This window comes from Asterias amurensis, chromosome 16, assembly GCF_032118995.1.
Source record: "Asterias amurensis chromosome 16, ASM3211899v1".
Lineage (NCBI taxonomy): Eukaryota > Metazoa > Echinodermata > Asteroidea > Forcipulatida > Asteriidae > Asterias > Asterias amurensis.
The window spans coordinates 3,382,077-3,403,176 of NC_092663.1; the positions used below are offsets into that span (position 1 = coordinate 3,382,077).

The 21,100-nt window shown below is 37.2% G+C and overlaps 2 protein-coding genes across 4 annotated transcripts in view; both read right to left on the reverse strand.

Annotated features, from left to right (window-relative positions):
- Positions 1 to 8,917, reverse strand: part of LOC139948839 (cytidine monophosphate-N-acetylneuraminic acid hydroxylase) — a 37,518-nt gene extending 28,601 nt beyond the window's left edge. The window contains exons 1-2 of one of the 2 annotated variants that reach the window (XM_071947182.1): positions 8,755 to 8,917; positions 727 to 1,029 (exon numbers count right to left, since the gene is read on the reverse strand). In XM_071947182.1, the coding sequence (XP_071803283.1) occupies positions 727 to 962 (236 nt within the window). In that variant the 5' untranslated portion in view covers positions 963 to 1,029; positions 8,755 to 8,917. The remainder of the gene's footprint in view (positions 1 to 726; positions 1,030 to 8,754) is intronic. The other variant, XM_071947181.1, reaches the window with a different exon arrangement.
- A 2,166-nt stretch (positions 8,918 to 11,083) lies between these two features.
- Positions 11,084 to 21,100, reverse strand: part of LOC139948684 (zinc finger MYND domain-containing protein 11-like) — a 30,491-nt gene continuing 20,474 nt past the window's right edge. Inside the window, exons 16-18 of one of the 2 annotated variants that reach the window (XR_011787470.1) lie at positions 20,354 to 20,539; positions 19,780 to 19,982; positions 11,088 to 17,681 (exon numbers count right to left, since the gene is read on the reverse strand). Coding sequence is in view for 1 of the 2 variants with exons in the window: in XM_071946929.1 (XP_071803030.1) it covers positions 19,860 to 19,982; positions 20,354 to 20,539 (309 nt within the window). In the remaining variant the exon portion in view is untranslated. Of the gene's footprint in view, positions 19,983 to 20,353; positions 20,540 to 21,100 lie in introns of both variants that reach the window. The other variant, XM_071946929.1, reaches the window with a different exon arrangement.

A 21,100-nucleotide genomic window follows, 5' to 3' on the forward strand; every position in this document is an offset into this window, starting at 1 on the left:
AATTGTCCTTGTCTTTAGGGAAGAGGGAAACAAAGCTTTTATTGCTTCTTCTTTTTCCTACATGTTGATGTCAAACTATGTTCTATTTATTGTTCATTTACTGGATTAAAGTAAATGGCCGACCGTGTTGGTTCACAAAGTAAAGGGAAAACCACGCAATTTCGAGGCAAATTTGTATGGATCATTGTATTCTACTTTTAAAATATCTTTCTAATCATATGCATTTTATAACCAATGGTTACAAGCGCTTTTCAAATACCAACTCGACCGATCCAAGGCAACGTGTTCCTTTAATGAAAGTGATCAGGGAATGTCTATCTCTACCACTCCTGAAGAATGGTTTTAGAAAATACTTCATTGCGGAGAAATTAATGGTAACACCACAAAATTCTTTAGTAATTGGGTGTCACAACATAATTGTTGTACATGTAAATAATCTTTTTTAAAGGCAGTGGACACTATTGGTAATCACTCAAAATATTTATTAGCATAAAACCTTACATGGTTACAAGTAATGGGGAGAGATTGGTAGTATGAAACATTGTTTGGTGTTTTGTTGATTTGTTTATATTTTTATTTCAAAGTACATCTAATGGGCCTCATCATAGAAAACAATGAATGTTCCTTGAGCTTACCTTATGGCTATTTTTAAATTAAATAAATACACCACCCCCCAAAAAAAAAAAATTACACAAAGATGAAATTCAATTCTCAAAGACTACTTACCAGTTATCCCCATCTTCAATATCTTTAATAAACGTCCCGCCTTGATGTTTGCATTTGTTCAGACACGCCTTGTACATGTGTGACGTGGCCGGCTCCTCCACAGTATTCTCTGCAGTGGGATCCTTGTAGATGACAAATTTCTCCTTCTCAGATCTATTGATGAGGTTCACGCCATTCTTGAGTTCACTTGTCTCCTCTGGAGACAGGGAGAAGACGATTTCTCTTTCTTGTTCCATAATGTTCCGATGATGTACAAATTAAATGACTCTGTTGTTAAATACAGGCTTGCAGTTGTAACTTCACCTAAAAAGAGGAAATAACAAAATTTCAATGATTAAGTGTTCGGGCAACAACTCTTTGATTTTGTTCGTTTTTTAGGTGTTCGGGCAACAGCCCGAACAACTCTTTGATTTTGTTCGGTTTTTTTTTTTTTTTTTTTGGGGTTTTTCTTATTCTTCTCGCTGTCGATTGTCCGCAAGAAAAAGCATAGATGCGAAGCTTGCATTAAGTTGAAACTTTGCACACAGGTAGACAATAACCAGTAGATGATACAAAAGTTTTTACGTCTCGATGACGTCATCAGTTGACGAGATACACTAATTCAAAGTTTATTATTTCAAAAAATCATAACTTTTGATCTACATGAGGGATTTTTACAATCAATACATCATCGGAAAGGGCATTAAAAACTCCGTAAACGCCTCACAGACATGACCCCTTTTTGATCTTGTCTTCTGGTTCAAAATCGAGGTTGAAAATTCTAAAATTCATGTATAAAGAACTACAAAATTCCCCCATTGATTGCGCGTAAAGATTTTACAATTACATGTACATGTACTTTGTCACCACGTGTAAGCATGCAGTGCATTGCGGTCACCACGTGTAAGTATGCGGTGCATTGAGGAGCATAGTCACGCTCTGCACCACGTGTTGATCGTTTTCGAGGCGTTTTCAACATAATGTCAGTTTTCTTCAAAAGTAATTTATTGGTTTTATCTACGACCGTACTGCGTTGATAACACCGGTCACTAAAGTTAAGCAAAATCGGGCCCAGTCAGTATTTGGATGGGAGACCACTTGGCGACCAAAATTTGTACTATTTATTTTTGTATTAATTTTTTTTTTCTCCTATAAATAGCTTCGCTTTAGTCTGTTTTCAAGGCGTTTTCAACAAAGATTTCCCTCCCGGTTAGTTAGTCTCTTCTCCAGTCGTCATTATGCATAAGCTCCTATATCCTCAACCACACAAGCTATTTTGACAATCTATACATCATATGAAAGGGCTTTACGTACTTAGTCTGTTTTCAAGGTGTTTTCAACAAACATTTCCCTTTCGGTTAGTTAGTCTCTACTCCAGTCGTCATTATGCATAAGTTTCTATGTCCTCAACCACACAAGCTATTTTGACAACCTATATATACATCATATGAAAGAGCTTTACGTACGTAGTCTGTTTTCAAGGTGTTTTCAACAAACATTTCCCTTTCGGTTAGTTAGTCTCTTCTCCAGTCGTCATTATGCATAAGTTCCTATGTCCTCAACCACAAAAGCTATTTTGACAATCTATACATCATATGAAAGGGCTTTACGTACGAAGTCTGTTTTCAAGGTGTTTTCAACAAACAGTTCCTTTCTGGTTAGTTAGTCTCTTCTCCAGTCGCCATTGTTCATCAGTTCACGTTTCCTCAAACACAAAAGCTATTTTGACAATCTATACATTATATGAAAGGGCCTCACGTATTCCACAAAAATGGGTATGTTGGTGACCTTTTCTTGACCTTTTGACCATTTTTAAACTGGAAGAGCCTGTAAAATGCTTTGAAAAGGCATTATTTAAAGGCTTTTAGGTTGAAATGTACACTTTTTGATGTTTTTTCCATAAAATTATTACACATCAAGAAAACTTGATTTCTTTGTAATTTGACGGGATACTTACAATACTTGTTTCATTTATTCAAACACTGACCCAACAATAGCCGAACACCTAGTGTTTGTTTTTACAAACACTATATCTAGTGTATTTTTAAGTTTGTTCGGCCAACTCAAAAATACCTTGTCCGCTAACAAAAGCACCTTTCCCAAACCCGTATGAACTTGAAACTTCACACATAGATATGTATTTATTAGGAGAGGAAACCGTTTAAGTTACGTCATTCAAAGTTTTTTTATTAATATAAAATCATAACTTCTGATCTACACAGGGGATTCTTACAATCAATACATCATCGGAATCATCATTCAAAACTCCGTAAACGCCTCGCAGACATAATCCCATTTTGACCTTGTCTTACGGTTCAAAAGTAAGCATTTGTATATTTTCTTGGCCTAAGTGTTTATGCCCAACGCAGCATACCCCTCGCGACTATAGCTTGTTCAGACTTGTTTACACATTATACGCCAGTGCCATGTGCGTGCACATGGCATGATTTTCCATTGATAAGTTTTGACTGGCAAAAGGTCACCGATCCAAGGCGTCAAACATGACTTAAAGCCATTGGACCCTTTCAGTTATTGCCCAAGGCCCACACTTCGTGTATCACAACTTCTATAACAAACCTGTGAACATTTAGGCTCAATCGGTCATCGGAGTCGGGAGAAAATAACGGGAAAACCCACCCTCGTATCTGCGCGTTTCGTCGTGTCATGGCATGTGTTTAAAATAAATCCGTAATTCTTTTGACCCAGAGGTGCTCGGTCCAAGTTGTCAAACATAATGATAATGAAGTAAATTTAATCACAAAAAATGGAACCCCCATGAGGGGCTAAGCACGGGCTAATCATACTAATATTCTGGTAGCACCATGTAATGCTTTACAAGGTGCTGTGGCGCAATTTTGCTGCCGATTGGACCGGGAACAACGGGGCGAAATCCTTCGCTTTTCGATAAGTACACTGGGTTTCTTTTATATGCGTTAAATAAAACCTGGGACCAACGGCTTTACGTCCCATCCGAAGGACGAAGCAATGGTTAAGTGACATCATAATTTTGTAAAGTTAAGAAAACTCCTTAACATCTTTTGACCCAGAGGTGCTCGGTCCAAGTTGTCAAACATAATGATAATGATGTAAATTTAATCACAAGCAATAGAACCCCCTTGAGCGGGCTAAGCACGGGCTAATCATACTAATATTTTGTAACCGTTGGAACCTACTTTATATCTTTGCCTGGTCAAACATCATTTAAAGGGGCATTACAGTATTACATTTAGTTTTAGCCCGCAAACGTAAAGTTAAAAAGCAATATAAAGACTAGGAAATAGAGTGCTCTCATAGTGGTGCAAAAGGTTTGATACACACACATCTCAACGCGTGTTCAGGCTGTTAAGTCAACTTCTTAGTTTCTGTAAGTCGACTTGGTGAGATAAATTATGTCAGTTAGTCGACTGATCATTTTATCTAAGTCGACTTGGTGAGATGGATTATGTCAGTAAGTCGATTTACCATTTTATATAGGTCGACTTGGTGAGATAAATTATGTTGTTAAGTCAACTGATTGTTTTGAATAAGTCGACTTAGCAAGATAAAATATGTCGGTATTAAGTTAACTTATTCCACGAAATAAGTCGTCTTGATGAGATAAATTAAGTGGGATGGCACTCCTGGAGCTCCGTAGGTGACCCTTTGCCAGTCAAAACTTATCATTGGAAAATCACGCCATGTGCACGCACATGGCACTGGCGTATAATGTGTAAACAAGTCTGAACAAGCTATAGTAGTCGCGATGCTGCATTAGGCATAAACACTTAGGCCAAGAAAATATACAAATGCTTACTTTTGAACCGTAAGACAAGGTCAAAATGGGATTATGTCTGCGAGGCGTTTACGGAGTTTTGAATGATGATTCCGATGATGTATTGATTGTAAGAATCCCCTGAGTAGATCAGAAGTTATGAAGTGGTCGGACGGGAATCGGTGTTATCAACGCAGTACGGTCATAGATAATATACAATAAATTTGATTTGAACCAGAAGACAAGGTCAAAAGGTTAAACGCCTTGAACGAAGACTATTCTACATGAAGCTTTTTCGCGCTCTATGGATGATCACTGGAGCGTGACTCTCCCGCACAGCTAATACACTACACGTTGTGTGTATGCGTAAGTGTAATGATGTTTATGCACATACCAACGGGGGATGATGTATTGATTGTAAAAATCCCTCATGTAGATCAAAAGTTATGATTTTTTGAAATAATAAACTTTGAATTAGTGTATCTCGTCAACTGATGACGTCATCGTGACGTAACAACTTTTGTATCATCTACTGGTTATTGTCTACCAGTGTGCAAATGTTCAACTTAATGCAAGCTTCGCATCTATGCTTTTTATTGCGGACAATCGACAGCGAGAGGAAGAAGAAAAACCAAAAAAAAGAAAAAACCAAACAATAACAAAGAGTTGTTCGGGCTGTTACCCGAACACCTAAAAAAAAAACGAACAATAACGAAGAGTTGTTCGGGCCGTTGCCCGAACACCTAAAAAATAGCCAGTGCTTATCAAATAAAAATTATATTAAATTTGTGTCCTTTTTGGTAATATATTCAGAAGTTTTTATACGCCAAAATTTTAATATCTGAGGAGTAGGGTTGAATTTTTGCAGTAAATTACTGGAATCGTTGTTTCAAATTAAAAAAAAAAACGCCAATGCTTAGGCCTATCAAATAAAAATTATATTCAATTTGTGTCCTTTTTGGGTTCAGAAGTTTTAAGTCCCTAGGGAACAATAATTATCTTTCCGGTAATTTTATAGCGATTATTCTTTCATATAAGGTTAAAGGAACGTTACAGAATTGGCAAGAAACAAAAATCGTAAAGATCACAGATTTACATAAAACTTACACGGTCTAATGATGATGATAGTAGAAAACATCCCTTGAAATATTTCTGTCTGAAATTTCATAATTGATGAGAAATAAATAATCTAATTTCGCGTTTGGAGTTTATTGCTCAGTGAACGTTTATTCATTTTTGTTTTGGCATCGATGCAATGCAAAATTTGTAATCGTTTTTTTCACTGTTCTCTCGCGAAACAGATGATCGATCGATCTCAAACTTCTACAGATTGTCAGTATATGTATGGTGGATCATTACATAAAGTGCTTACACAGCAACCTTTTTGAAGGAAAAAAACAATTCTGTAATGTTCCTTTAAATGCAAACAATAGCTTTTCAAGGATTTCACTTGGCTCAATGCTCATAGGCCTACTGATTAATTGCTAAGGCCTTAGTTTCCGACAATATCATTATGATAAAATACTTCATTCTTGTTTACATCGTTATCATGAACATTTTACAAGTCAACTGTAAGAGGAATTAATATAGATCTATAAACAGCTAGATGGATTGACCATTGTGTACTAATGACTTAGCCCTGGTAGGACATCAGTCAGTGCCACTGCACTGACATCACAGTAATGAAATTCTTGCTATATTCTTTTTATCATTGATCTGTGGGGTATAGAGTTATTGTGTGACGGGCTGGGGTGGGAACGCTTTAAAAAGGGATAAAGATAGGATTGATCGTCTGGTGAGGAAAGTAGGGAGAATGACAGGGGTGTGTTTGCAGTCGGTGGACTCTCTTCACCAGGAGCGGGTGACAAGTCTGTTTCGTCGTATTTTAGACGATGATAGCCACCCGCTTCATGGTGAACTTACTGATCACATTATTCCTAGAAGTTGTAGGATGAGACTGCCGGCTGCTCGCACTAACCGTCATCTTCGCTCTTTTGTCCCCATGGGTATTACGTTTTTTAACGCTTTGTATAAAAGATAAGTGCTTGATCACAATTTTTGCATATTTTTAACATAAATTGTCTCTATATTTTTATATTATTGTATTGACATACGGCCTGTCGTCGGCGTATAAATGTTTTTTATTCTTAAATCCTTGTGCGTGTATCTTGTGCTACTTTTATATCTGCCTGTTGTTCTTTTTCATATTTGGTGTGTTTTTAAAAACTTGTGTGAGCAATGCAATTTCTTCTTTTGAAGATCAATAAAGTTTTCTTATGTCTTATAAATGTCTTATCCTGTGTATAAAGCTTCTTTACAATGCAAACACAAATTTGACTAAAATTGTAATTTTTTGCCTGCGATTTGCCTGCAAATAGTAGACCGCCAGTGATGAATGCAAGAAAGTGTTTACACGGAAGTTAGTGCACAACGTGGGAATGGGAAACGTCAATTTCAATTTTCTGTTCACAAAATATTGCCAAAGAGCTAATTTAAAAGATAAAAATATGTAATTTATGGATTGCATTGTCCAACATCCAAGCAGATGGATAATTTTGTTCTCAAGGCATTTTGATTATCGAGTATTTCCCTGTACACCCCTTAGCTCATTTTTGGACCAATCCAATGACGTAGTTTTCAAACACAAAATAGTAATCCCAGTAAGTCAAAACATAATTGAGCAAGTTGGTTCCAAAAATGACGCGCATTTGACTCCTGCAGAATTTGTGCAAGCTTATTCTGCAATTTTAGTGCCGTTAAAATTACAGAATATGCTTGCACAAATTTGCGTTTTTACTTTGTGTTAAACTGACATTGAGGGCGTCCTTTGCAAAGATTCTGAATTGTTCAGCTTTTTTGAATTTCTAGTCCTTATTTGGGCGCAGAACATTCGTTAATTTTTTGATGAGGAAATACGTAAATAAACATAAATTTACACTTGGCATTTTTTACAGGTATGGTCAGCAAAAATTTATCCAGTTGGGGAAAAAGCGGCGGTTTTTTCTTCATAACTATTGAAACTACAAATAAAGGAAAAGTTACTGTACGGCGCCACCACTTTTTCATCTGATATGAAATAATAATAATATAGTATCTAATTTACCTCAATGAGATATCCCTTTTAGTAAAATACGAGTTAAAAAGTTACAAAGAATGGTTCCCCAATCCGTGCTTTGTGTACAAACATACGGACACGCGTCTGGGAACTACAAAGAATAGTTCCCAGACGCGTGTCCGTATGTTTTTATACATGAAGCGCGGATTGGGTATCTTTTCTTCCCAGGACGAACGTGTGCAGATGATTCCACACGTTTGTCCTGGGAAAAAAATCTGCGCACGGTCGGGGGACAACCGGCATATCGGCATGAGCGGTAAAAGAGCGTTAGTTGAGAAAATTCACACGCAAAATTTACTTGATTTTTACTCAAAATCTGTGATACCTATGTGAACGATTCCAAGTGTAGGGCTATCTGCAACTTCTGAAGTATTAGATCCGTAAGTTTCATGATAATAATAATAATAATAATGATGCGGAGAGTTTCAGATGATTTTCCGAAAGGTTTTGATATCAGTGGTGCTGGGGCCAAGGATACGGAGTGGATTGGACCGATTTATGGGGCTACACTCGCTTGAATGTTCCCCGAGCAAACAAAATTCTAGGTCAAAAGGCTTTCACCAGTTTCAGTGTGGCTGGGCCAATAATTTGGAACAATCTCCCAACTGCCATTAGGGAATCTACTACTCTTTCTGCTTTTTGTAAAGTCCTTCAGACTCACCTTTTTCCAAGTTAATTTCTTTCTAGTGCGCTATGATCTCGATGGAATTGCGCCTTAAATTTTAATTGTTATGTTACCCCCTTTGCATGCAAGTGCAAAGTTCGTTGGCTGGATTATTTTTGGAATCTAAACAAGTTTAAATTTTCCTTTAGTAGAGATTCCCCTCTCAGAAGAAAAGTGTTGTACCCCTTCAAGAACAAAATTCCAGGCCTACTTAACTTACATTAATTTTATGTACGTACCAATACGTAAGCATCTCATCTACGTACTAGTTGCGATAACGTAACCCCCTCCTCCCGACGGCCGCCAGGCCGGATTCCATTTATAAGCACATACAACAACAACAGTCAGTCATCGTGCACAAAATGGTAATTGACTAATTCTCACACTCACAGTTTTAAGTTGAAAGATTCCAGATCGTAAACACCGTCATAACACACATATATTTATGTACAACACAGGTCATTATGAGCACAAAGCACTAAACATAAAACTGTACAAATTTAAGCGATATATACATACATAAAACAGTCGAAATTTTCTCATAAAGCGAGGAAGTTTGTGGTCACGATGAGCTGTCAGTCAGTCAGTGTCAGCCATGTTGTTACGGAAGTCTGCGCACCATGCCCGTATGCGCGCAATTTCTCTCTGCATGGTATATTATACGTATGTCCGTGTGGTGGTTAATGACAACGGATGTACACACTCTTAGCACGGGGTCGAGGAAGTGATTACGATCCACGTGTGATGTAGACTTATTTTCAAGTCTGAGATCGCGGTTATTCAGATGCATCAGCCACGAAAAATATCACGCACTCTAACAACTCGCTATATGAGTTGTAAATCTAAGAGGGCGCTATTTCATGCGATTTGGAACCAAGCCTACGTGTCATGTGACAGCACACCCAACTATTGAGTGAGTGATCATGACGCACCCATCAAACACGACCTTTGCTTGGGAGAGAGTGCATGACAAAACAGCCTAAACTTGTATAATGGAGTAATATCTGTTGTAATGGAGTATTGATTTGTAATTTGTACAAATTCAGTTTTTACATTAGCAAATTGCGAAGACCGGAAAAAAAAGGTCTTGCTACATCTGTTGTAATGGAGTTTGATTTGTAATTTATTTTGTACAAATTAAGTTTTTACAGTGCCAAATTGCGAAGACCGGAAAAAAAGGTCTTGCTACATCTGTTGTAATGGTGAGCAAAGTCAATTATCATGAACTGGATATTAGTTTGGGCGTCTGTACTCGTTTCCATTTAGTTTGCTTAAGAAAAAGCAATATAAATCTTTCTTTCTTTGTTCTACTACCGTGGAGTAGATTGTTCGGGTGTTCGGGAGACTTCTCAGCTCTGAAACGAACTGTCCTGTTTTTTTAACTATAACCCTGGGCGATAGTAATTAAGAGAAACCACAATTTTCAGAGTTGTGCTGTTTTGCCATTTAAAGATGCTATGTCAGATTTTTGGCCCCAAACATTAAAAAAAAAAATTTTTTTGAGTGAATGGTATTTCAAAGAGTATTCCACCCGCTCTAACGAAAACAAGTTTAACTGTTACTTTTAATGGTCAGGAACCATGACAAAAATTTAAAACGTTTCTTATCAAACACATAAGAATTTGTCACGTGATATATTGTCGGGATAATTTTGAGCACTTTATTTCACTGCTGCTAATAATTGGCGGACTTTTTCGAGCAATGGCTCAAATGAAAGCTTGTAACTTTCTCGACCCCCATCAAAATACCAATTGAATTTTAAATCAAAATCTGTGGGTCAAATCGGCCAAAAATCTGACATAGCATCTTTAAAGGGAGCGCCAGTGGCTCAGGGAGTGTCCGAGGGAGATTCTGTCCCGTATGTGAAATGGCTGAAGGGGGCTGTAGTTTGTACTGTTTGCCGTATTGGGGACAGAATCCCCGGTTTGAGGTGGGTGCGGGGTGGGGGGGGGGGCACCGAAACCGATTTCCCAAAATGCGGTTCCAAACGGGCAAAGTTTGCGAGTTTGTGGTAATTACTCAGAATAATTGTTAGCATAAAAATTTACTTGGTAACGAGCAATGGAGAGCTGTTGGCTGTTGATAGTATAAAACCTTGTGAGAAACGGCTCCCCCAAAGATATAGTTTTTGAGAAAGATGTTCTCACTCAAATAACTAAAAAAAACTTCAGCTGAAGCCTTTTATTATGCATCTGAAAGCACACAAATTAATGCAACAAGGATGTTTGTTCTTACATTGTTCTGTTGCAACTTCTATGACCTGTCCCAAGTGAGCCCAAATTTACACAGGATTTTTATTGTATGCATATTTTGGGATGCACAATAGCCTTGCTCAAGGCAGTCGCATTATTCGCTCCGAAAAGACGCCGCTGTAAACCCACCCGTATACCCTGTGCGTGGTGCGTGCGATCACACCGCATGACCCACCCGTATACAAACTGTCACATCGTACGACTACTGTGCACATAAGTCATCCGCCCTCGTACCACTAACCGCATGCGGATAGTGTACGGGGGCATCGTGTCGTGCGATTTACGCACAGTGAATACGGGTGGGTTTTTATACAGCGGCGGTCTTTTTTCGGAGTGAATAATTCGACTGCCTTGAGCAAGGCTAGATGCACAAGGGAGAATACTGGTCTTTGACAATTACCAAAGTGTCCAGGACCTTTAAAGCAGCAGTCTTAAAGTTGGGTCCAGGTGTTTATTTATTTATTCTATGTTTTTTTTTATAAATGTTCTATTATTAGGACAACATTATTTAATTATTAAAATGCTATATTTAATTTGTTAACTCAAAGCCCATCTGGAAGTTTTTTTTATTTTTGTTTGTTTAGGTTTGTCGAATTGGCTAAAAAAAATTACTAAAAATAAAAATTTATAACTATAATAAAAACAATTTTGTTGGAACAATTTTTTTTAAACAATCCAATTTTGTTATCTGTCATCTCGCTAAACATAAATGGATTCAATGAAAAAAATTTATCTCTGTTTTCTCAGCAAGTAGACACAAGTCAGCTGAACTTGGGGAGGTAGAGCTTCTGCTCTACCAGACAGGCTTTTGATGGATGGAACCCTAGCCTACATCGTATGTGTATTTTGAAGGGGGTGACCCTGTTTCAGCCCAGGAATACGTGACAACAGGCCCAGAAAAAATAGTTGATTGTGAGCCCACACCTTTAAAAGTGGCCTTCGGGCCTCGTATGTCTGGCGACTTAAAAAACAACTCTAAAACCCTAAAATTTGTCCCTTTTAATGGATTCCAACCGGAAAGTTTTTCCCGTAACTTTAATAATTATCAATAAAATTTATTATAAACGACGTTTCTACTGACAATAAACTTGTTTTCACCTGACGTATCATATTCAAAATTTCAGTTTTATTTCTACACAGAAGTAATAAACATAATTTACATATTCATAATAATAGACAGTTTGATCCCTTTTGAGTGTGTGTGAATAACATACAATTCATATAATTCTTACTGCATATACAGGTAATACAGGGCCAGTCAAAAAGAAGCTGTCCGGGAAAGGTGATGTAAAAAAAAAAAAAAAAAACACTCAAAACTTCAGTAAAGCATTAAAGACACTGGCGACTACTGGTAATTGTCAAAGACCAGTCTTCTCACTTGGTGAATCTCAACATATCCATAAAAATAACAAACATGTGAAAATGTGTGCTCAATTGGTTGTCGAAGATGCCAGATATTAATGAAAGTTATAAATGAAGTTGTATGCTTTCAGATGCTTGATTTCGAGACCTCAAATTCTTAGTCTGAGGTATCAAAATCAAATTTGTGGAAAATTACTTCTTTCTCGAAAACTACGTTACTTCAGAGGGAGCCATTCGTTCACTGCCTTTAACACGAACTCTCTCTTGCTTATTAGAAAACAAGATTTTTTTTATATTTTTATTATTCTACATTTGTTTTAATAAAGGTACTCATTTTGCAAATACTTAACAAAACAAATGTGAAGTAAGCATTTTATACCCTTTGCACCTAACTCAGATGTTTAGATTCTGTCCAACATTAACATTCCCTGGACACCTACAAACAAAAAGGCATAACTTTTCTTCTTTTTCAGATAAACAAGAAATAATGCTTGTTTAATATGTGATTCACTGGGGTTTTGAGTGTCAGTTGTTGTTTTGTTTTATAAATCATAAATCTTAGTCAACTTTTCTTCTTTTTTTGACTCACCCGGTACAGGTCACAAGCCTTAGATGACATTGCATGGTTAAAAACAACCCGATATATATAACCCCTCAAGATTTAGAGTTTGTAAACCCTAAATTACTCTTCATGATTTGTCACAAGTTAAAGGATTTGGGTACTTTTTGTAACACAAAACGCAATGTCCACAGATTTACATTAAACTTACACCGTTTGAAGTTAATGATAGTAGAAAGTTTACCTTAAAATACTACTCGCTGAGGTGCTATAATTTTTGAGAAATTAGTAAAACAGAGTCACTTAAATATGTTTTAAATGCTAAAACAATGTTCGTCTCCCGAGACGAACATCATTTTTTGTGACTTGTTTTACTCATTTCTCAAAAACTACAGCGCTTCAGGATGTAATATTTTAAGGGAAGCTTTCTACCATCATCATCTTCAAACTGTGTGAGTTTAATGTAAACCTGTGGACAATGTGTTTTGTGTCCTACAAAAAGTACCCAGACCCTTTAAACCCAATGCAGAGTCACAGAATGGTAAACACTACAACAGTTAAAGGAACACGTTGCCTTGGATCGGACGAGTTGGTCTATAAAAAGCGTTTGAAACCGTTTGTCATGAAATGCATATTGGTTAGAAAGATATTTTAAAAGTAGCACATAATGATCCACACAAGTATCACTCAAAATTGCACGGTTTTCTTTTTACGTCGCAAACTATCACGGTCGGCCATTTATGGGAGTCAAAATTTTGACTCCCATAAATGGCCGACCGTGTTAGTCGACGAGGTAAAAAGAAAACCACGCAATTTCGATGCATATTTGTGTGGATCATTGTATTCTACTTTTACAACATCTTTCTAACCATATGCATTTTATAACAAACGGTTACAAAACGCTTTTCAAAGACCAACTCGACCGATCCAAGGCAACGTGTTCATTTAATAACCATAAAAACTAAGTTGGTGAGAAGCACTGCAGCTGCTGATAGTGTACACTATTTTGAGAAACGATTCCCTTCAAGTAATAGTGTGGTTTGGATTAATGTCCGCCCAAAACATTTCAATTTGGTTAAATTATACATGCATGAAATGTTTCTTAGATTTACAAAGGGAGGTTGGTCATGGTCTAGTAAAGTGCACCAACATGCATTATGCAGTTGATACCAGCTGTCACCTTGCTGACTATGGTGGATGGATGGATAATTATTATATTCATTATTATTTTGATTGTTCGTTGTGTTATCGTTTAACTTTTGCTGTGCTTTTTGATCTACTTGTATTTGTTGAGGTCAAATAAATAATAATGTAATGAAAAGAAGAACTGTTTTTTTTCTCTTGTTTTCTCAGCAAGTATACACAACTCAGCTGAAACTTTTGTGTGAAACTTTCTCAGACATGATGCTTTTGTGGAGACCTTATGGCACAATTTCACAAAGCTGTTAAGCAGAAAATACTGCTTGGCGAATTTCTTTGTTAAGCAAAAAATGACCAGGCAAACAGTTGCAACAATGTCAATTTTATAGAAGTGTGGCTGGTAACCAAATCTGTTAAGCAAGATTGTTCTGTGCTCAGCAAGTTATGCTTACAGGCCTCATGAAACTGGGCCCATAAATTAAGCACTAAAACTCGCTAAACACAGAAAAGAATTACTTAGCAGAATCAAATTATCAGCCCAAATTACATTAAGTTTGCATTGTTGTGGCTGGTGCCTGACTCAATTTTTGCTTAGCAAACAAGTTTGTCAAGCAGCATTTTCTGCCCAACAGCTTTGTAAAATCGCTCAAAACTGAGGTGCTTTTATGCATCATGGACAGAGAAGATTGGGGTGGCCTTTGCATAGACCTTTTCACAAAAACTAATTGCGAAAGCACAAACTGTTAAATGAGGTGCATGCTGGTCCAGCTAATGGTCAAACTTGATCACTAGCTAGACCAGGACCCAATTTCATAGTGCTGTTTAAGCACAAAGTTTCGCTTAAGCAAAAAAATCCTTGCTTAGTAAAATCAGTTTACCAGCCAAGACTCCACTCAATTGTTATGCTAAGTAAACAACAGCTAAATACCAGTCACAAGCAATGTATATGGCATGACATTTTTGCCAGTAACATGTGAAAAATAAGCGAGCTATTTTCGTGCTTAAGCAAATTTTTTGCTTAAGCAGCTCTATGAAATTGCCCCCAGCATGCACCTCATTCAACGCCTACAGCGTACGAACCGAGTATTTACAATAAGGTCTATGTACTGTCTATAGGTAACATATCAATAATTTCTAATCCAGTTAGAATTTGGAGCTACAAGACCTTCGACCAAGAGGAGTTTTTAAAAATTGAAGAGGTCTACCAAATAGTTTAAGACACTGTTAAGTACTTCTATTATAATAAACTTGTACAACACCTTTCAAAATAATGTGACGCACCATGTCAAAATCAGGCACTTTCTGCTCAAACTTAGCCTTCTGTCAAGGCCTTTGTGGTTTGGACAGCTTCATAGAGCTGCTATTCCAAGCTACTGAAAGTGGAGACCACAAAACTGTGTAAACCATGAAGCCCTTTACAAAAGGCTAGGCCAAACTCAAAACGGGGTTAATTTACTCATCAAATAGACAGGATGAAGAGCTTTCAAATAACACCCAAGTAGGAGTATAAGGGAACAAAATTCAACATTAAATGTTGAAGACATCACATGACATTGACATGTGTTTTGATTGTCTCGACTTTCAGAGCCATGTCTCTATTTCCGACAACTGCCTGATTTCAGCGTGGGATGTCACATAAAATCTACTGTCGCCTTTCACTTCTGCGTAGCTAACACTAAGCACAGCAATTAACGTTAATAACACCCGTTTCAGTTCAAACCGGCGCGCCAGAGTTGCACCAAACCAAATAGATGAGACGCAACTCTAGGTCGACCCAAATAAACTTTGGTGTCATACAGGTGAACTTAGTATAACATTTACATTAGAAAAGACATTATCATGACAAGACAAAAGTCTGAAAACAAGGCACTCCAGAGTAGTTCCGAACGACTGCAACAGCAGATCTTTCGTTTTGTTTAGTCGCTCCTAACTGTTTCAGCTGCTCAATTTTCCATGCATTTAATTCATAATTTGGTTCGGCGCGACTTTGAGCATCGCTCTGAAACGGGTGTAACTTGTCCATCATAACAATTTCAGCTAAAAAACAAAATCTATATAATCACCTTCATAAATTGATCAGAATGAGACAACTCGTCTAGAACCATAATACACTCACACCGTGTTGTTTTTAAATATAATACACACGTGGGATAGCTTCAAGTTAAAATAAAATAAATTACCAATGCAAAATATAGGCTTTTTTCTAGTTGTTTACTTGGTGTGGAATTCTAGGTATGACTTATTATACTTGATGTAGAGCTGCTTAAGCATACAAAGATGCTAGGCACAACAAAACTATGCTTACCAGAATAAGGTTACCAGCTGAAATACAATTAGACATATACAAAATGTAACTGGTATCCTGCTTAGTTTTGCTTAGCAGAAAGAAAACAAATTCTCTGTGCAATTGGGCCCTGCTATCTCCATGTGACTTTGCTTTGTTAAAGTTAGCCATTAGTCACAACTAATTGGAGAGGAACTTGGCTACGGTTAGATAATTGCATCAGACTATACTTCAACACTGACTCTGAATGGCATCAGTAGTCTTGGTGCAAGCAATTCTCGCTTTCCTTTCACGCACACAGCGGCCAATTCACCAACAGTTCGCGGGGCGTTGTGTGGACTAAGTCAGGTGAGTCGGTGCGGGCGCTGTTGATGAATTGGTCGCGGCGTGCGTGAAAGGAAAACGAGAAACATCTCGCAGCAAGACTGTGGCATCAGCAGCAGCCGTAGCCAAAAGCTTTATCCACCGCTACAATATACAACAGACATCTGGGCCCAATTTCATAGATCTGCTTAAGAATACAATTTCGCTTAAGGAAAAAAACCTTGCTTAGTAAAATCAGATTACCGACCAAGAGTCCACTCAATTGTTATGCTAAGTGAAAAACAGCTAACTACCAATCACAAGCATTGTATGTGGCATGGAATTTTTGCCAGTAACATGTGTAATATATAAGCAAGCTATTTTCGTGCTTAAGTTTTTTTTTTGCTTAAGCAGCTCCATGAAATTGGCCCCTGTTTGGGTTCTCTTGTTGGCATAGTGGTTATCAGTGTGATTTTGCTTCACAACATCATAGGTACCAGCCTATAAATGATTTGTTTGCACCAACCTCATGCTTTGGCTCTACCCGCTAATTTGGAAGCCATTACTGTTTGGCATAAAGCCAGTTACAATCGTCACTCAACATAATGCTTGTTGAAAAGACCCCCTGGGCCAAAGTTCATTGAGCTGTTAAGCAGACAGTACAGTAGTAGCTTCAGTAGGATTTGAAACTTTGCATTATGTATTAATACAATAGAGAAAGGTTTGCGGTAACACCATGTATTGATTATCTCTTAACGATGTGAGGTGGTTCTGAAAGAAGAAACCATTAGTTTCAACTCATCCTGTTACCGCAATCCTTTCTATATAATAACTGGGTTGATCACTCGCTTAGCAAAAACCATGAAGGGAACCAGTCATATACAAAATATGAATGGAAATCTAAACTGGTAACCTCCTTTTTGTAAGCCAAACCTTTTTCAGTGCGCACCAGGCTTTCATTTCATTTCGTTTCATTTCTTTTTTTTGGTTCCATTTGGAACAGAACAAAAATTACACACACAAAACAAAACAATATCAAAATTAAAATGTACAGTAACTTTTACTTCAATTATCATACAGCTTGGTCATTAGACATGGAAGGGCGACCGGATTTCAGGCAAGTTTTAAGGAATCGTAAACATTGTTGACCCTTTGAAAACTGCTGGGTCAAAATTAATCAAAGCAAACTTAATATTTAACAGCGACAATGAATAACCAAGAAAGAGCAAGTGAAAGAGAAAATATGAGCACTTACTAAATGCAAAGTAGTCTTCTATTATTTTTGTTCTCCACCCACATTTTGGAGGATTTTTAACCAACGTAAATAATGATGACATAAATATTTACCTATTAAATATTTACGATTGAAACAAACGAAAACCCAGATGCAACCAGATTATATTGTTTTCAATAACACCATGTGTTTATCTAGTTGCCATGATACACACGTGGCGTTACCACAAACCAAAACTTATATTTATACCTCACCATGCAATGCCTCAAATCCCATATGACCATATTGTTCTCATCAGTCGATCAATACACCCTTAAAATCAACAACAAAAACACATTCTGTCAGAAGCTTACAGCAGCTTTCGTTTAGTATAAAGCATTTGGAGAAACATTTCACTATGAAGTAATGTGGCTATGTAAAAAGATATTGAATGCCCCAAAATTTGAGTCTAGTAACACTTCTCAGATTGTCTATTCCTGCATGGTAGAAATAGACCACCAGCCTAAATTGAATGTCTAACAAAATAAACACGCACCACAAGGCATTTTGCCGAGTAACTTTTTGAAACCACAAGGGAAACTGACTGAGTAAATTTGAAATAATTTAGGTTTGAAATGGTTTTTTTTTTGTTAAATGGTGCAGCAGAATGTGAACCAAATGTCTCTGGTTTAATATGCTGGGGCATAAAAGGAGCTATATATCTAGGCCTTTGTTGGCAGTCTGAGGTCGTATGGCTTCTGACTGTCACCCCTGAACAAAGACAGCTGATGATATAGGAAGATCGCTAATAAAATATGTATATGAAATTGGTCCGAATAAGTAAAATAAGATTTTATAGTTTTTTAATCTTTCGCAGCCTATTTCTTATTATATCTTGTATGTAATACGGGAAACTAATAAACAGACACGACAGGCTTGTATGAAGATTACAACTTCCACAGAACTAAGTTAAATTTTCTTTAAGATAATGATTTTTTATTCCATCTATTATTAAGAATGCTTATGTATACACTGTTTGCAATCCTTGTGCAATAATACTTAAAGCCCAATGGGTTGCTTTTTTATATATTAAACAAAGTATTAAAAGCACTAGACACCTTTGTTAATTGTCAAAGACCAGTATTCTCAATTGGTGTATCCCAGGCATGTGCATAAAATAACAAATCTGTGAAATTGTTTACTCAATTGGTCGTCAAAGTTGCAAGAGATTAATGAAAGAAAAAACCCTTGATGCACTAGGATGTGGGCTTCCAGATACCTAATAAAAGGCTTCAGGCCTAAAGGCTTTTACAAATTGAGTGGTACTACAAACTATGCTACTACATAGGGCGCTGTTTCTAACAATGTTTTATACAATCAACAGCTCTCCATTGCTTGTTACCAAGTAAGTTTTCATGCTAACAATTATTTTGAGTAATTAGCAAAAGTGTCTAGTGCCTTAAGAATGTGGTGTTTCGTGGCAAAGCGGTTAAGAGCACCGGATTCTAGCACTGGCGTTTCTAACCAGCAGCGTGTGATTAGCGTACAAATCGACCAATGGTGGGAACAACCAAGTTAAAGTACACTGGTAAACAAAACTCATGGTCACCTTCGCGCTGTGCTTTATGCGTAGCGCACATCCTTAGCCATGGAACATGCGTCTTTGTATCACATAATATTATTGGTTCTCGACCTATAAATCACAATTTGTTACCGAGGTATAACACCACTATTTGTTCCATAACTGAACAACGCATAATATAGACATCCACCCTAAAACCGTGTTTTATTTGTGTATTACAAAACTGAGAAACAATGATTTTGCACTGTTGCGACAAAATATTTAAGCACTTATTGGCAAGAGGGAACATATTATTTCAGAGAACTTTTAATATGGATGACATTTTGCAGGAATCCGCAAGACGGAAATATTTGAAAATGCATTGTCTTGTTTTAAGAATAATCATGATCTGATTAAAAAAACATCACAAAAAAATAGACGCATCAGAACTGAAAAATGCAGTGAAAAATGAAAGAGGTCGTTGTCTCATTTTTAAGGAAGAATCTTCCTCGAAAAGATGAAGAAAAAAAAGTTTAATAGTACAAATAAAATATGGGGTTTGACGTAAAGTAGATTAACCCTGGAAAAAGAAACCACAAAGACCTGAAGAAACCCTGGCAAACAAAACATAAACGGAATTGCTTTTTTTCTTTTCTTTTCAAATTAAGAGACTAAAAAAAATATACACCTCCACAACAATTTATGGAACGCCGTCCATAAAATAATATAAACTTTTCAACATAACGACTTAAGATTAATGCAAAACTAAAATACTCTTCTGTTTGAAACAAAGTATGAACTAGAAAAAGTTCACTTCAGAGAAAAATGATACACAAAATGAGAACCCAAGAAAATCTAACAAAGGATTACCTTATCTGCATCGAACTGTATAGGGTATACCTGACCTTGTATGAGTTGACCCGTGGTTGACCTTTGACCTCAAGGTCAGGTCACCGTTTACGTCTGCAGAGACGCTTGTGTTCTTTATGCCAGTGGCCTTGTTGACAGTTGATGCTGCAATAGGAGGTGTTCCAGCAGCAGTGGTACATGGCCTCTTGCTCACAGTTGATACACTGAAAAACAAACAATCATGAAAACTGTGATTGTAGCCTATTTGCTTTGGCCATACAGTAATATATAAGAACTAGAGGGTGCACTAGTGATGCTTCTTGCACAAACCGACGGGACCGCAAGGATTCTGCGCACTATTCTGTACGCGATTTGAATATGAAACACACCATGGAGTTTGTGTTTATTGACACTACACGATGCTGTTTTTTACAAAATGGCCGCACAAACACACGCTGTGCGATGCCTGTTTTGTAAACTTAGACAATGGCCGCCTTTGTGCATGCCGGGTCACGTATATAGGCCAGTGCGCCCTCTGGTTCTTATATATAACTCTATAAAGACAAAAGTTCCAAACTCAACAAGAAGAACGTACCCATTGTCGTTTCTTGGTGAAGGAGATCTCCTCCTTATGTTTGGTCTTGAGTTTTTCAATCTCCTCCTCTTTGTCTTGTTGCCCTCTCTCTGCCGTCTCCTTCCTCTCCGACTCCGCCTCCATCTTCAACATGTCCTTCAAGTGGGTCAATGCCTTTTCTTTCTCCTCCTTGAATTCTTCTTTTGCCTAAAAGAGATCACAACCGTTTTGGGATGTCAATCAAATGTCGCAGCCGAGCAGTCTAGTTCATCACCTAAGCTCTGCTACTCAGCAGAGTGTGGGTTTGAATCCTTGTGCCCTTCATCAAGGCACTTAAAGGAAAATAACAGAATTGGTTTTGTCAGCAAAAAAGTTGCTGGCAGTGTAAGCACTTTATGTAATCCACCACATATATAAACTGACAAACCCAAAGTTTGAGATTGATCGGCCATCTAGGTCACGAGAGAACAGTGAAAAACCGATTACAAATTTTGCATTGCATCGATGCCAAAACAAATATGAATAAAATGACAACTGAGCGATAAACTCCAGACGCAAAATTAGATTATTTATTTCTCATCAAATATGACATTTCAGACAGAAATATTTCAAGGGATGTTTCCTACTATCATCTGCATCATTAGACCGTGTAAGTTTTATGTAAATCTGTGATCTTCACGATTGTTGTTTCTTACCAATTCTGTAACACTCCTTTAAAGGCACTAGACACAATTAGTAATTGTCAAAGACCGTTTTTTTTTTACTTTG